Here is a 14,539-nt window from a genome sequence, read left to right as displayed (position 1 = left end):
TAGTACCCGACTAGAACTCAGACTTGTAACCCTGCCCTCCCGTGTATATAAGGGCAGGCAGGGACCCCCCCCCCTCAGACAAGACCCGAACAGACATACACATCTCAACATAACTCAATACAAACCAACACACAGGACGTAGGGTATTACGCGATCTAGCGGCTCGAACCTGTTTAAATCGTGTTCCTTGCGTCACCATTGATTCCTTGATTCTCGACGACCCTTACCGCATAAAAGACCACCTAGGGTACCCCCTAGGCGGGTTGCCGGTCTAAAACACCGACAATCTTGACCTAGCGACTTTTGGTTGGTTTTAGCTTGCCACCATGGGCCATGCTTAGTGGACAGATCTTTTGCCTGGACGGGCTATCGTGTGTGTGCCACTACACTTCTATTATAAGAATGTGGCACTTGATCCAAAAGACAATTGGACAATTATTTCAAGATTCATTTATGATATTCAGCCCGAGTACATGGATTCGAAGATCTTCTGTTGTGTCATTGTTTTCTGGTAGTGGAGGTGACTCTCGATAGACTTCGGAGAATATTGAGTTAAGTGCAAAGATGGCTTGGAGGGCGAACATTCTGCTATGTTGTACCATTATTTTAGGATAATTGACTACGTGAAGTCCACTATACAGTGTCTGTAATCTTTAGTGCATATGTATCTTTATTGTCTTGTTATGAGTGTAATCTTTATATGTATCTTTAGTGATTATTATGAATGTTGAATGGTGTAATTTTCATGTGAATTATTTTTATCTTTATGAACATACAAATATTGATCAAGTTCTTTATCTAATACGAAGACTTATGTTCATTTCTGTAATAATTTATTTATCTAATATTTTTTGCAAGGCTTAAATATTATAATCACATTAACTTTATATGCCTATTTCTCACATACATCAATTGAATATTATAAACATATATAAATTTGTGTGTTTAAATTAGTTGAGGTGAAGATTTATTCGATCAATATAAACAATATTAACCACATATATCAACTGAATTTTTTGTGCGTTGAAATTATTTAATTGAATAATTTATTGATGATAGTGATGCATTAAAATAATTATTTTAGATACTAAAACAACTAGGATAGAATTAATGACTGATTCAAACTTATTTTAAATATACTTACTAATTTAACATATTTTTGCATGTTCAAAATATGCAAAGTTCTTATTTTTTCCATCATAAAAACCAGTGGAAGACATATATTAAATCTATTTGAAAACAGGTGGGAAATGAAAAATCCTAAAAAGAGCCTTTTTCGCCTCCCGCGCGAAACGCACCAATTGCAACCGGGACTAAAGAGGGGGGCCTTTAGTCCCGATTGCAAAGTCAACTCGGGACTAAGAGGGGAGGGGGTTAAAAGGCGCCCCCTCTTCTTCCCTTCCCCCGGTTCCAACACTTAGCCAATTTCAAGATCCGCACCATCGTCTCCTTCATCCGCCGCCCTGCTGTCGCCCGCCCCATCGCCATCCCGACATCGCTCGCGCCCCAGCCATCGCCGCCCACCGTCGCGTCTGCCCCGGCCATCGTCCTCTGTCGCGCCCGCCCCGGCCCGCCGCTTACGTCGCCCGCCCCGACCACGCCATCCTCCGTCGCTTCGGCCCACCATCCTCATCGCCCGCCGCTCCATCGCCCGCCCCGGCCGCCGTCCGCATTGCCGCGCTGGACTCCGCCGCCCCACCGTTGCCCGCCCCGACCGTCGTCGCCTGCCGTCCCACCCCACCAAAACCCCCGCCAGAGATAGTACGGGCCGCCGCGGTGCCATACCCCACTCCCCCCCCCCCCCCCCCCCGCCGGGGCCCTTGCTGACGCAAGGGCCCTTTTTTATTTAGAAAATTAGTAGAAATGCTTAGAAAATTTGGAGAAATGATTCAAAAATTAGTAGAAATTTGTCGGAATGCTTAGAAAATTAGTATAAATTAGTATAAATGCTTAGTATAATTTTGTATACATTTAGTATAATTTTTAGTACATTACTATAATTTAGTATAAATTCTTCGGAAATTAGTAGAAATTTGTAGAAATGCTTATAATTATTTAGTATAAATGTTGTATAATTTAGTATAAATGCTTAGTATAATTTAGTATAAATGCTTTGAAAATTAGTAGAAATTTGAAGAAATGCTTAATATAATTTAGTATAAATGCTTAGTATATATTTAGTATAATTTTAGATATTAGTATAATTTAGTATAAATGTTTCAAAAATTAGTAGAAATTTGTAGAAATTCTTAGAAAATTAGTATAATTTGGTAGAAATTTGGTAGAGGTGTTGTATATATAATTTAAGAATATTTTTTGTGACAATATACAAGAGGTGTTGTATATAATTGCGTGATTTTTTTAATGTTAAATTTCTTGTAAGTTTTCATGTAACATTCATCTAAATTTCATGTAATAAATTTGTTAGAGGTGTTGTATATATAATTTAATGTATAGTTTCATGTGTATATTTCAATTAGTTTCTTTTATTTCATGGTTGTTCTATGATTTCATGTTTATACCTTAATGTATCTATGATTTTATGTGTGTTTAAAGTAGTTGAGAGGGCAGACGAAGAGAATGCAAGGTATTTAATGGAGCAGATTATTGCTGGTGGTAGTGGCTCCAACGTGCCCATAACATACACCGACGAAGAAGGTAGCCAGGCGGACATGTTCCTCAACATGTCCGGTGATGGCAATGAAGAGCCCAAGCCTGAACAAAACCTTGCCGTGACGGAAGGTTCCGGCGAGATATATATCATTTCCATTATTTTACCCTATCTATAGTTTTATATTCATTATTACTATGTACTAATTAACGAATCTTGAACTATTAGCTCTCGGGATCAACAAAGCGAAATAATCCCCGAGGTCGTACAACGATAATGGAGGGAAGGCTTCACATCACGGAAGTGACAGAAGAGGGCAAGCCGATTGCTCCCGAACATGTGGCAAGAAAGTATGTGAGTCAGATCGGGGCAATCATAAGGGACAACATGCCCATCAGCATCAGGGAATGGAAGGGTTATAGAATTGATCCATACGCACTCCCACCAATACAAAAGGATATGTTGTGGGTAGATGCCAAGAAACACTTCACACTTCCTGAAGGTGTCGTAGAAAAAGATGTGAAAGAGTGGGCGCTAAAAAAGACGGCAACCCATTTCCAAACAATCAAGAAGATGCTGGATGCCAACTTTATCAAGAAGGGTCGAACTCCAGATTTCAATGAGTGGCCAAAAGTTAAGGGACCACTGAGACTCATTTGTCAAATACAAGACGAGCGAAGGCAGTGCGAGTAAGGTTTGCGTCAACGTTGCCAATGCTAGCAAGAAGGAGTACCATCATCGTCTAGGGCGAGGTGGTTACAACACTGCAATTCCTAAATGGCGCAAGATGGAACAAGATCTAATCGATCGGGGTATTGTACCAGCAACTATTGACTGGCCCGATCGATCAAAAAATTGGTATTACGCTCATGGAGGCAACCTGAGCCAAGAGAATGGGACACTTATATTCAATGAAACAATACGTCAGAAGGCTAAAAGGCTAAAGGCTTATCAAGAATATTGAAGATGCTAAAGTTGGGAGGTTGAAGGTGGATAGAGAGAATGATGAGCTCATATTGGCACTCGGGAATCCCGAGCACCCAAGACGTTGCCAAGGGTACAGGGTCGTTCTGTGGAAGTACGCTTTTCAAAGGGACATCGACTCGTATAGAAGTCGCAAGCGAAGAAAGGAACAGCAAGAGAAGAGTTGGCGGCGCATGTTAGAAGCCAAAGTGCATTCACAAGAAGTAAGAATGCTGGAGAAAATAAATCGTCAAGTGGCGCTGGCAGTTACCGAGATGGCCCAATCTGGAGCACTGTCGGATCCAAATATCGTCAGCCCTTCTCAACGTCGAAGCAGCTGTGCTTCCACAGGGGTTCCCGATGAGCAGATGCCAAGATTACCCGTGGACGACCAACGGTACCCTATGGATGACATCACACAACGCACCTCATGTAAGCTGCATAGACCATTCGACAACATCACTATTAAGGTATACATATACATAATTTATGCAATCTTCTCAATCAATCCATGCCTCGAGAGTTTAATAACATCTTTATTTCTGTTATATGTACAGGTGGCGTACGGGAGTGCCTTACCAATCCTGCCAGGGCAGACAAGCCATAACATGGAGATTCCACCTGGCTATGCTAGCATCGGCCTAGAGAAAATTGTTGATAGTCAATATGAAGACCTAGAGCTCGACCTCCCGGGAGGTGACGGGGAAAGGATACTAGGAGATGCGCTTCACAGGATCATTCTATGGCGCAAATGCTACATCATCATCCCCGGCACGGAGGCATCACTGCTCCCTGTAGATCCCCCGCAGCGACCATCTCCTCAAAGCTCAAGACCGTCATCTCCAGCACATCCTGCTCCAGGACCGTCGCCACCACCGGGACCATCGCATCCTACCTGATCACCGTCGTTGGAACTAAGACGCACATCGAGCAAGGAACCTGCAGCACCTCTGAAGAAGTCACGACCACCACCTTCCAAGCCAAGGCAGCAAAAGAAGAAAACAAAGAAGCCTGAACCCACTGAGAAGCTACCGGCCGACATGACTCAAGAGGAATTGCGGGAGGCATCCAAAGCAGAATGCAAGGAGTTCTTCAGAAAATGCGCTGAAGCAAAAAATAGTAAAGGAGATGGAGCCAAAGCAAGTAGATCTAACAAAGTTAAAAAAATGTATTGCCATGTCAAAACAAACCAAGGAGACTCTACTATCGAACTACGACTGGGCTTTAGTTAAGGCTGATGAGAAGAAAAAAAAGGTGAGGAGCGTCATCTTCAAGTCGTGATGTCCCCCGGCTCTGGGATATACCAAATAAAGATGCTCAAACTGTAGCAGCAATACCCTTAGAACAACAAATACATGTTGTTGGATTTATGCAAGAAATAGGTATGTCTCTTGCTGAAGTTCTAGGGCAAGTTGATCTGCCAGCTCCAGAGCTAGTTGTACCTAAATGGACCTTTGAGCTAGCGAAGCCTCTAGTAAGGCCTAAGTTGGTATGGAAGCTATCCACGAAGATGTACGAATTCCGTGAATGGTACATAAAGGAGTCTACCGACGAGAGGCTCATGTTCGGTCTTCGGGTTAAACCCATAGATTTTTTCGGCGACGGTGGGAAAGTCCTGTGGATGGAATTCAAGGATATATATGAAGTGTACCATCAGCATGCCCTTGACGTCTCTCTCATCAGCGTCTTGGTTCTATAAGTGTCTGTTTATCTATATGTAAATTTTGACTCATATCATTATTTTTTGTGTGTGCGTCACCCTACTAACTTCGTCTTCCATTTTATGTAGGATGCTAATTCAAAGGTGCCGCAGAAAATCGTACTTCAATGTTGGCTTCATGGATCCATCACTCGTTAACCAAAAGCAGATACGGGATCAGCCAAAGAAAACATTGGAGGCGGTATACAATTCTTGGACAAACAACATTACAAGAGTTACATATAACTGCCATACAACTTTGAGTAAGTGATGGTACCATCTATTTTTATTTTTTTCCCTTACCTACTTAATGTTAGTTACATTCACGTATGCAGTTTCGACTGGATCCTCCTAATAATTATAATTGATAGAAGCCACGTCATTATGTTCGATTTGTTGAGGAAACCACCGAAGGAGTACCAAGACATTCAAGACATGCTAAACTCGTAATAATTCTGGACCTTTTTCTCTATGCAAAAGTTTGTTTTCTAAATTTTCACCTAACTCTATATCATTCATTATTTTAATCCGCAGCACATGGAAAATATTTCTTAAGAAACATCATGGTCCGTTAAAAGAAAAACTTTCATTCAGATTTGACTTCCCAGTACGTATAAAGTTTACACATTTTGTAGATTCTATAACACGAACATTTCGTAACTTGTTTTTTTCCCACTAAAGTGCTTGAGACAGGAACAAGGCAATAATCTATGTGGATACTACGTCTGTGAGTACCTGCACAATTTTGTGGGACCCAAGGTGCTAACGCAGCATGATATGAATGTACATAAAATAAAACTATTAACAATTGATTGTTTTCTAGCTCATTATATTTAATTGTTCGTGTAACATTAACATATTTCCAAATTATAGATGTGGAATATTCAACATAGCCTCTTGGAGAAGGAGAGAATAGGGGCAATATGTGAAGGTCTCATAATCTTCCTAGTGGACGAGGTGATAAATTCAGAGGGAGAATTTCATTACAACGGACGTTCATTAGACGCACCGAGCAACACCACGATGGGAGGATCCTAGGAAGGAAGTGGACAAATTTTTGTATATATAGTGATTGTATAAATACTAGTTTGATTTGTATAATATACTAAGAGTCGCCGAACTTAACGGAGCCACGTACGTCGACGTTAAGGTCAGAGAAATACTCCCGGCGCCCGGTCATGTGGTGTGTGGCACCACTGTCGAGGAACCAGCCGTCGACCTTGTCGTCACTGGTGTCGGTGTTTTGTACCCGGCAACCTACCGAGGGATATCCCGAGGTAGTAGATTGGTTGGTAGGGAATTGTCAGACCTGGAACTTGAAGGTAAAAGCGAGGACACAAGACACAAATTTATACAGGTTCAGGCCGCTAGAGTAGCGTAATACCCTACGTCCTGTTTGGAGTGTTGTATATTGCGCCCTGCACTTGAGTATTGTTTGGTGTTGAGGATTTGGTCCTCTGTTGTGATTTTATGAGGTCTTCGCCTACCAATCTAGGGACCCCTTCCCTCCTTTATATACTCAGGGGGCGGGATTACTAGTCAGTTACAAGGAGTTCTAGTAGGATTACATGGTATGAGTCCTAGTAGGATTACAGAAGAATCCTAGTAGGAGTCCGTCTTCTTCCTTCCTTGCGGGTACTGGGGATCTATCCCCGACAAGCCTCCGAGCACTTCATAGTCGAATGCAGCAGCCTTCGAGTACTTTTCAGATCCCTGCCGAGTAGTTTAGTGCTTTTCGAGTACTTTGTTTGGTTGAATCTTCAAAATTCCTCAAAGCGGTTATGGTGTGCTTAAATCCTTGATCGTCTTGATTTTGTAATCTTCATCTTTGGAATGTGATATGGAGGACGGCGTAAGTCGCACTCCATATGGAGTAGCCCCCGAACCTTAGGTTGAATCGAAGAATCAGACTGAGAGTCAATAAAATTTTGAATCGTTTTCTTTCATCTTGAAAAAAATCAACTATTGGGTATAGTTTATCAGCCCCCAAGCCTTGGAATGATTAAATAATCAATCCGAGGGTCTTTAGTCTTCACGCTAGTCATCTTTTTAGTAATTTTGCGGCATCCAGCTCCCAAGCTATGCGCCATGTGTGCCGTAGAAGCCACGTTGAGTAGTTATTTAGCGCTTAGCCCCCGAGCTTGGAAACTAGCTTAGCCATTGGAGATATTCTGAGTAGTAATTGGCACTTAGCCCCCCGAGCCTAGGAGCTAGCAGAGCCTTCTGCTATTGGAGGTACGCTGAGCATCCTGGAGAGTCGTCGCCGAAGCTTGACCTGCAAAAAGAGATGCATATATTATGTAGCATATTTGTAGAATTTGGAACTACTGAAATTTATTCAGTGATAAATATAATATAAATGTTGTGTGTCGTACTCTTATTTCGACCATATTTTTTCGGAGTAGTTAGCCTATTACGTTTAGGCTCCCACATCCTGTTTAGCCATTGCCACTGCGTGTGAGATTTTTATCTCGTGTACGCGTACTGGCACTACTACTACAAAAATCTTTATCTCGCGTCCTAGCGTTTAGGCATGACAGAAGATCTAAGGCTTTCACAAATTGAGGCGTGTTCTACTTGAGTAGCATAATACCCTACGTCGTGTTTAGAGTGTTATATATTGCACCCTACGCTTGGGTATTGTTTGGTGTTGAGAATTTGGTCCTCTGTTGTGGTTCTAGGAGGTCTTGAGCCTTTGGCCTACCGATCTAGGGACCCCTACCCTCCTTTATATACTCCAGGGGGCGGGATTACTAGTCGGTTACAAGAAGTAGTCCTGGTAGGATTACATGGTACGAGTCCGTCTTCTTCCTTCCTTGCGGGTACTGAGGATCTATCCCCGACACATAGCTATCTTCTTCCTTCTTTGCAAGTACTGAGGATCTATCCCTGACACATAGCTAACTGAAGAGCTATCTTCTTCCTTCCTTGCGGGTAATGAGGATCTATCCCCGATACATAGCCAGCGGAAGATATCAGGGCTGTTCATCCATTTTCATCGTGTGTTTCCAGTACCAATACACCGCTGCCACAGATATTTCACGGAAAAATGTTGGAGTAAACCTATATCAGGAATATTTCAAAACAATTGAAGCACGCACCATATCGAAGAGAGAATAAGCAAGGTCACAGCTTGTATACAACTTCACATGTTTGATTGTGACACGTCTCACGACAACTATACCGGGAAAATTTTGCTAAGTCTTACAATCCTAAGTACACCTAGCCCACTCGATGTTCAGGACAAGTATAAACAAACACCAAGAGTTTATTCTCGATCACCTTCAGCCTAGGACCATCAGCAACCTAGTTGTCTGATGATTACATGAGTATGATAAGCTTTGACACAGTCAGGATTAGGAGCTGATGGCCAAAAAACACTAATGCTTTACAACGGTAACAAGCCCTGGTTAAACGCGGGCGATGCTCATGCTTCTCCTCTTGTCCTTTTCAAGCTTTGGCTGTCGGTGATGAACCTGTAGGTGAGGGGCATGTATCCAGATCCCGTTTGCTCCTCGATTTCTTCATCTTTGCTTTGAACCTGGACTTAGCCATCAAGGTGTCAACTGTGTTTGCAAAGTTACCAATCGCCATTGCAATCAGCAGGATCCCACAGACCACAACCTGTGAAAGAACACAAAGCTTATAACACAGATCAAATACCATGCAATCCTTGTCGCATTAACAGCTAAAGTCTCTGACCTGCCACTCAGGGATGACGCCAGTATGAGCTGTACGAAGAAGTAAAAACCCAACATAACCCTCGAATCCCTACACAGAAAGGAAAATAAAATGAGTACTCCAGCGGCCATAGACTTATGAGAAGATTACAGCTTTGTGCAAGATTGATGCAATCATAAGCCAGTCAATTGTGTGAAAATGCTATTTGATACAGAACACTTGGTGCTGTCATCAAAAAGATTTTCATAAAAATCAGCTGTTTTCTACAAAATATGCAAAGGCAATTTTATGACTAAAATAGGAAAGCTAAAACAAAATTTTGCAACTTATATCCTATGACCTTAACTAGATAATTACATGTAAAATAAGAAAACCAAAATAAAATGGCAACTTATAATCTTATATGAGCTTAGGTAGATAATTGTGTGCTGCCATGTTTCACCATGCAGCCATAGGAAGGAAGCAAACCTGCAAGAGAAAAAGAAGAGGACACAACAGCAACAATTGACCCTCAACACCGGCAGTCTCTCCCCATACGACATCCATTCTTTTAGCCTGATGGCAAAGCAAAATTCCAGTTACAAATTCAAATATCAGCATATGTGTATATGACTGCACAGGCAAATGTCATGCAATGAGTAACACAATCATGGCAATTGTGTAAAACTTCATCAAGACAATAAGAATCAGATCACCAGAGTAACAATCTAGACAAATAGCTCATTTTTCTTTCCTTTCTTGTTGTTAGAATATTACCTTCCCCAAAGCAATCCTAGTATATAGTCTTTGACGCTGATATCTATTCTGCAACATCATGACAAATCCTTGCATAATGGCCCAGCACAGAAAAAGTTCCACGCCTCTCTGTCAAAAAGAAAAAACAGATTAAGCAATGCATTTCCATACATTACATGATGAAAAGATCTAAACTGCGTACCTGTTTACGTGGACAATCAGGTTGTGATTGTCCCTTTATCTCCCATGTCAGACTTACAAGAGCCATCAGCATGGCACAATAGTGATGGAGTATCCACCTTAAGAGGACGAAACAACAAGAAAAGACAGAATTTTTAGACCAAAGACCTTGGGTCCTGCTTTATATTGAAAGCAATTAAAAAAAGCTTAAACAGAATAGTGGATAAATAGGTCTTGAAAAACAGAGAGTTTGCCACATGCACTAATTTACAAGCTTTAACCCACATGCTACAACATCCATAGTTTCTTCAGATAAGCTTAAATGCTAGGGCTTCAGTGGTCCTTACCAAGGACGGATATCACTTCCATTAACTCGCAGTATGTTCTCACGCAAAGCTAAAGTTGTATACAGAAATAACAACCAAGCCTATAAAAGGTAAGTTGAGATATCAGTGTCTTTTAGCATTTCATGAATCATAGGATTCATTCAACTGATGCTGCATTGTCACAAGCAAGCATTAGACAGTACCTGGTATAGCTGAACTGGCAGTGCTGGAAAGCATCCATTCCATAACCATTGTCGAAGAAACAATAGAATCACCGGAAAACCAAGAAACAGTAAGGCAGTTCTATCCTGGAAATGAGGGACACAAACAAAAATAAGATTTCTTGCGAATCTGCATTTATATCTATATATTTTTCTCCATGGATCTAAAATTGATAGCTAAGTAAAACTCCTCCTGAATAAGCAGATTAAAAGGATGCATGTAGTTCATGGTTCCTAATTTGTGTTCTTAAAGGTGCTCAAGCATAGAACAATCCAAATAAGTTGATGGAAAAGTATTAATATCATCAGTCGATATTCTCCTAATATGTTGCCCGTTCCATTTTGCACATTAAGGATGCTAATTTCAGTATCAGTCTCGCAACCTTTACCTTGAAATATATAGTATAACCAACAAGGCTTTTCAGCAAATGGATGGATGGGATAAATCAAGACAAGCTAGAGTTACATCGCTGAACTCATCATCATCCCACTAGGAAAAGTGAGGGAGTCAAGAGGGTTGCTATATTAGTCATTTCTGTAAATTTAGATAAGTCAAGTTACTCGGCCATATTTTCATAGGAAAATGTGAGTACATTACTTGGACATTTTGAAATTAGTTAGTAGATCAACTTTCTCAAGTTCGACCACTATGTTGACTGAATGGTGTCAGATACAAATGAATTATCATAAGTAGCTACTTTGTCAGTTGAGCAGCACAGACCTGTAACTTTAACAACTCTCTGTGCTTCCCAAATTAACTCCGATATCGTACCAGTCTCATGGTAAAAAAAACTTTTACATTTTGATCATACATGTTTTCAATTAGTAGAAGCTTTGAGCCAATTAAAGATATAGCATTGTTCCTAGATAATTCGATCAAGAAGCAAACCAAATTTCAAAACTCTACATCAGCCTCAAGCACACTTCTTATGCTTCACCAAAATTCCTCATTTTAAAAACACAACTTGACACCCAGAATACCATGAATAGTACACTTTAACACATACCCTGTAGCTATTGTACTCCTCCTTCACCTTGAGCTGCACCTCTTTCCTTGTTGCACGCAAATTCACTGGGCCCAAGAACATCTTCAGAAAAGCGCCTGCAAACCCAAGAGTAGTACAGGACATTATAAATAAAATAGCTAAAAAAAAGACAAGAGCCAGGAACAAAGATCAAGCTCAAAACAACTCAAATTACCATGCGTCTTGCTCGGGAGCAGCGACGCGACGTCACCGTCGGTGATGAGGCACGTCGCTCGATCCAAGTCCTCCTCAACCTGACACAAGACCAGACCCACATCAAAACGAGCAAAGAATGGGCATTGCGGCGATCAATCAGCGGCAGGCAAGCAAAATGACGCAGTGATTCAGGAATCCGAGGACTCGGAAAGGTCCCTCCCAGGCATACAAACGCCACAGTACATTGGCACTACGAGAGCTGGCACTATTACAGCAGGCCAAATCACAGCTCCACACGAGCAGATCTCCCCGGCGATCCAACACCACCGCCCCCACGCCACCCACCGCCCACCGACGCGGCACGCGGAACCAAGCCAGCAACGCGCGGAGCCCTAGGCGCGCCGCGGCGATCTCCTCCATCCTCCCCGCCCGCAGACACGCCGCCGCCGCCGCCGCCGCCGCCGCCGCGCGCACGGACACAAAGGGACTCGGGAGGCGGGCACGCACGCACACACACAACAGAGCGCGCGGGTGCGCGTCGGCCAACGGACCTTGTCGCTGTCGGCGTGCGAGGCGGCGGCCGCCTTCCGCAGCCGCCGGACCTCCGCCTGGAGCGCGGCGGCGCGGTGGCGCAGGGCCTCCTCCTCGGCCCGCGTCCGCGTCAGCAGCGCCGCCGCCGCGTCCTGCAGCTCCCGCGCCTGCTCCGCCACGCGCGCCGCCGCGGCCGCGGCCTCCTCCTCGCCGCCTCCTCCCTTCCTCTCCTCCTCCCCCATCTCTCCCTCTCTCTCCTCTGCTCGCTCCTCCCCCTCTCTTTCTCTAGAGCGGCTAGTCTCTCTCTCTCTATAGAGGGAGGCCGCGGGAGCTGTGGGGTGCGAGGCAAGCGGCGGAGGCTGACGGGCGGGCCCCACGGCGAGGTAGGGGGAGGAGAGGAGGGTGGGTTGGTGATTTGATTTGGGCTGAGCTTCCTTAGTTTAATGGAGTGTGTGAATGTGATGAGATTTGGGGCCCTTTTAAAAGCTGTTTTAATTCGGGGGATGTAGATGTAGATTTGGATGTGGATGAGTAGGATTTTTGGCTTTTGTTCTTGCTTTTTTTAAAGGGGGTTTGTTTGTATTTTAGGGCTTTTTGGAGGGGCTTCAGTTGCTTGTTGTTTGGAAATGCGGGGTGTGAGTGGGTGGGTGGCATGGTATGACATGCACATACATGTGTATCTTTTCGTGATTTTCCTTTCAAGTCGTGTCTGCGCATGGCGCCGTGCACGTCATCAAGGAAAAAAGATTTAGAGCTTTAAACTTTATGACATCGTGGCATTTGTATTTTTCGATCTTCCGTGTTGGTAAGAATGGATAGCTTATCTCCAGGGACTGGGACTAAAGTTTCCTTTTTGATCTAGTGACTAAAGGACATTAAATGAGTTGAACAATGACCAACTTGCCCCTAATCATTGCTGCCCCTGCCTTTTTCCTTCTCTGCCTCCCCACGCAGGGACACGCAGTACACGCGCGGGCGGTGGCGCGAGAGTACGGAGGCGGCACAAAGGCAGAACGGCGGCCTGGCGAGCAGCTGGCGAGCTAGGGGCGGCAGGGGTCGGCGGCGGGGCAGGTGCTAGGGAGGGCGGGAGCGATAGCAGGGACCGGCGGGTGGTCGGGGGCGTCGAGGGTCGGCTGCGGGATGGGTGGGGTGGGGTGGGGGTGGGGTGCTGGGGGAGGGGAGCTGGTCACGAACGGGCATTAATGAGGAGTACAGGGTATCTAGAGTATCTTTTAGTCCCCATAAGCAACTCCTTGGAGACTAAAGGGTTAAATCTTAGGGACTAAAGTTTAGCAACTTTTAATCATCCTATTTATCATTTTAAGGAGTAAAAAGAACTAATCTTAAAGTTTAGCAAGGGCAAACCAAACAGGACGCAAGGATACAAGGAGATGCCTTCGCTTTTTATGTGCCAATATTAATGTCGTTTATGCAGCTATTTTCTGTGTATTTCTGTGCTTCGTACTGAAGCAACACAAGTTAAGCAACACATGGATTATACAGTCAGGATCAATAGAATATTTAACAATATCTATAGCAGCTTGGTACAATATCTACGTATATCAGTTTTTTTTCATATTTTTATCGAGTAATCGTGTATGGGACAAAATTGATGGAAAGAAATTAACAAACACATCAGAGTACGAATGTTGCGTGCCACATGTTGGACTATCGAACTTCCATACGAGCGTGATGCTCTTCTTATTTTTCACATGCAGCTATTTTTCTGCAAAACATAATTGTCGTAGGTTTGTAGCCGCATGTGTGTGTGTGGTGCTGTGAGCAGATGAGACGAACATCAGGACTGCCGAAAGCAAGTGAAGAAGCATGGGTTGCTTCGCTTGTGTTTACTTCTCCGAGAATTGGACAGGAGGTTTGCCATTGAATAAAGGCAAAATGGACAACGAACTTGGTTGAAACTTGAGAGCATAAGCGCCCAGCAAAGTGTGTGGAGGGAGGTGAACAACCTCACCACCACCCTGGCCCATTTGTGAACAAGCATTATTCTACAGTTCATGTCTCATTCTGTTTCCCCGGTTCCTAAAGGCATTCCTAAACATATATCATTTTGGAGAACAAATTAGTTTATTTTTCGAACTAATGTGTTTATCGTAAACATCAAGGATAGCACCGTTGCGAGATATATGTGCTCGTTATGAGAAATAACCTCAATTGACTATCATACGTTCAGTGACTTTAAATCGCATAAGCTTAGAAAAATGGTCAAAACCCCTGGTATCGACTTTCATCGAGAATCCAAAACCACGAGTGAAGAAGAATATAGGCCATGTCTGGAAACACACAGATTTTGACAAAAACTTCCATAGAAACTAAGTACACACCATTCCCACCTTCTGGATGATCATCAACGGTTAACTAAAAAGATGCGTTAATCTGACATCTGGCCACCA

General features: G+C 43.3%; 1 protein-coding gene across 1 annotated transcript; it reads right to left on the bottom strand.

The window, feature by feature from the left end:
* Positions 1-8,390: 8,390 nt before the first annotated feature.
* LOC117861566 (uncharacterized) lies at positions 8,391-12,499 on the bottom strand. The gene is made up of 10 exons (XM_034745137.2): positions 12,149-12,499; positions 11,617-11,695; positions 11,424-11,518; positions 10,399-10,503; positions 10,217-10,296; positions 9,892-9,988; positions 9,711-9,818; positions 9,423-9,509; positions 8,976-9,044; positions 8,391-8,897 (listed from the first exon to the last, which is right to left on the bottom strand). Exons 1-10 carry the CDS (start codon positions 12,368-12,370, stop codon positions 8,724-8,726), a joined length of 1,116 nt encoding a protein of 371 aa, XP_034601028.1. The 5' UTR covers positions 12,371-12,499; the 3' UTR covers positions 8,391-8,723.
* Between the last annotated feature and the right edge of the window lie 2,040 nt (positions 12,500-14,539).

Source organism: Setaria viridis, chromosome 6 (genome assembly GCF_005286985.2).
Source record: "Setaria viridis chromosome 6, Setaria_viridis_v4.0, whole genome shotgun sequence".
Classification (NCBI taxonomy): Eukaryota; Viridiplantae; Streptophyta; class Magnoliopsida; order Poales; family Poaceae; genus Setaria; species Setaria viridis.
This window is presented reverse-complemented; position numbering and strand designations above follow the sequence as displayed.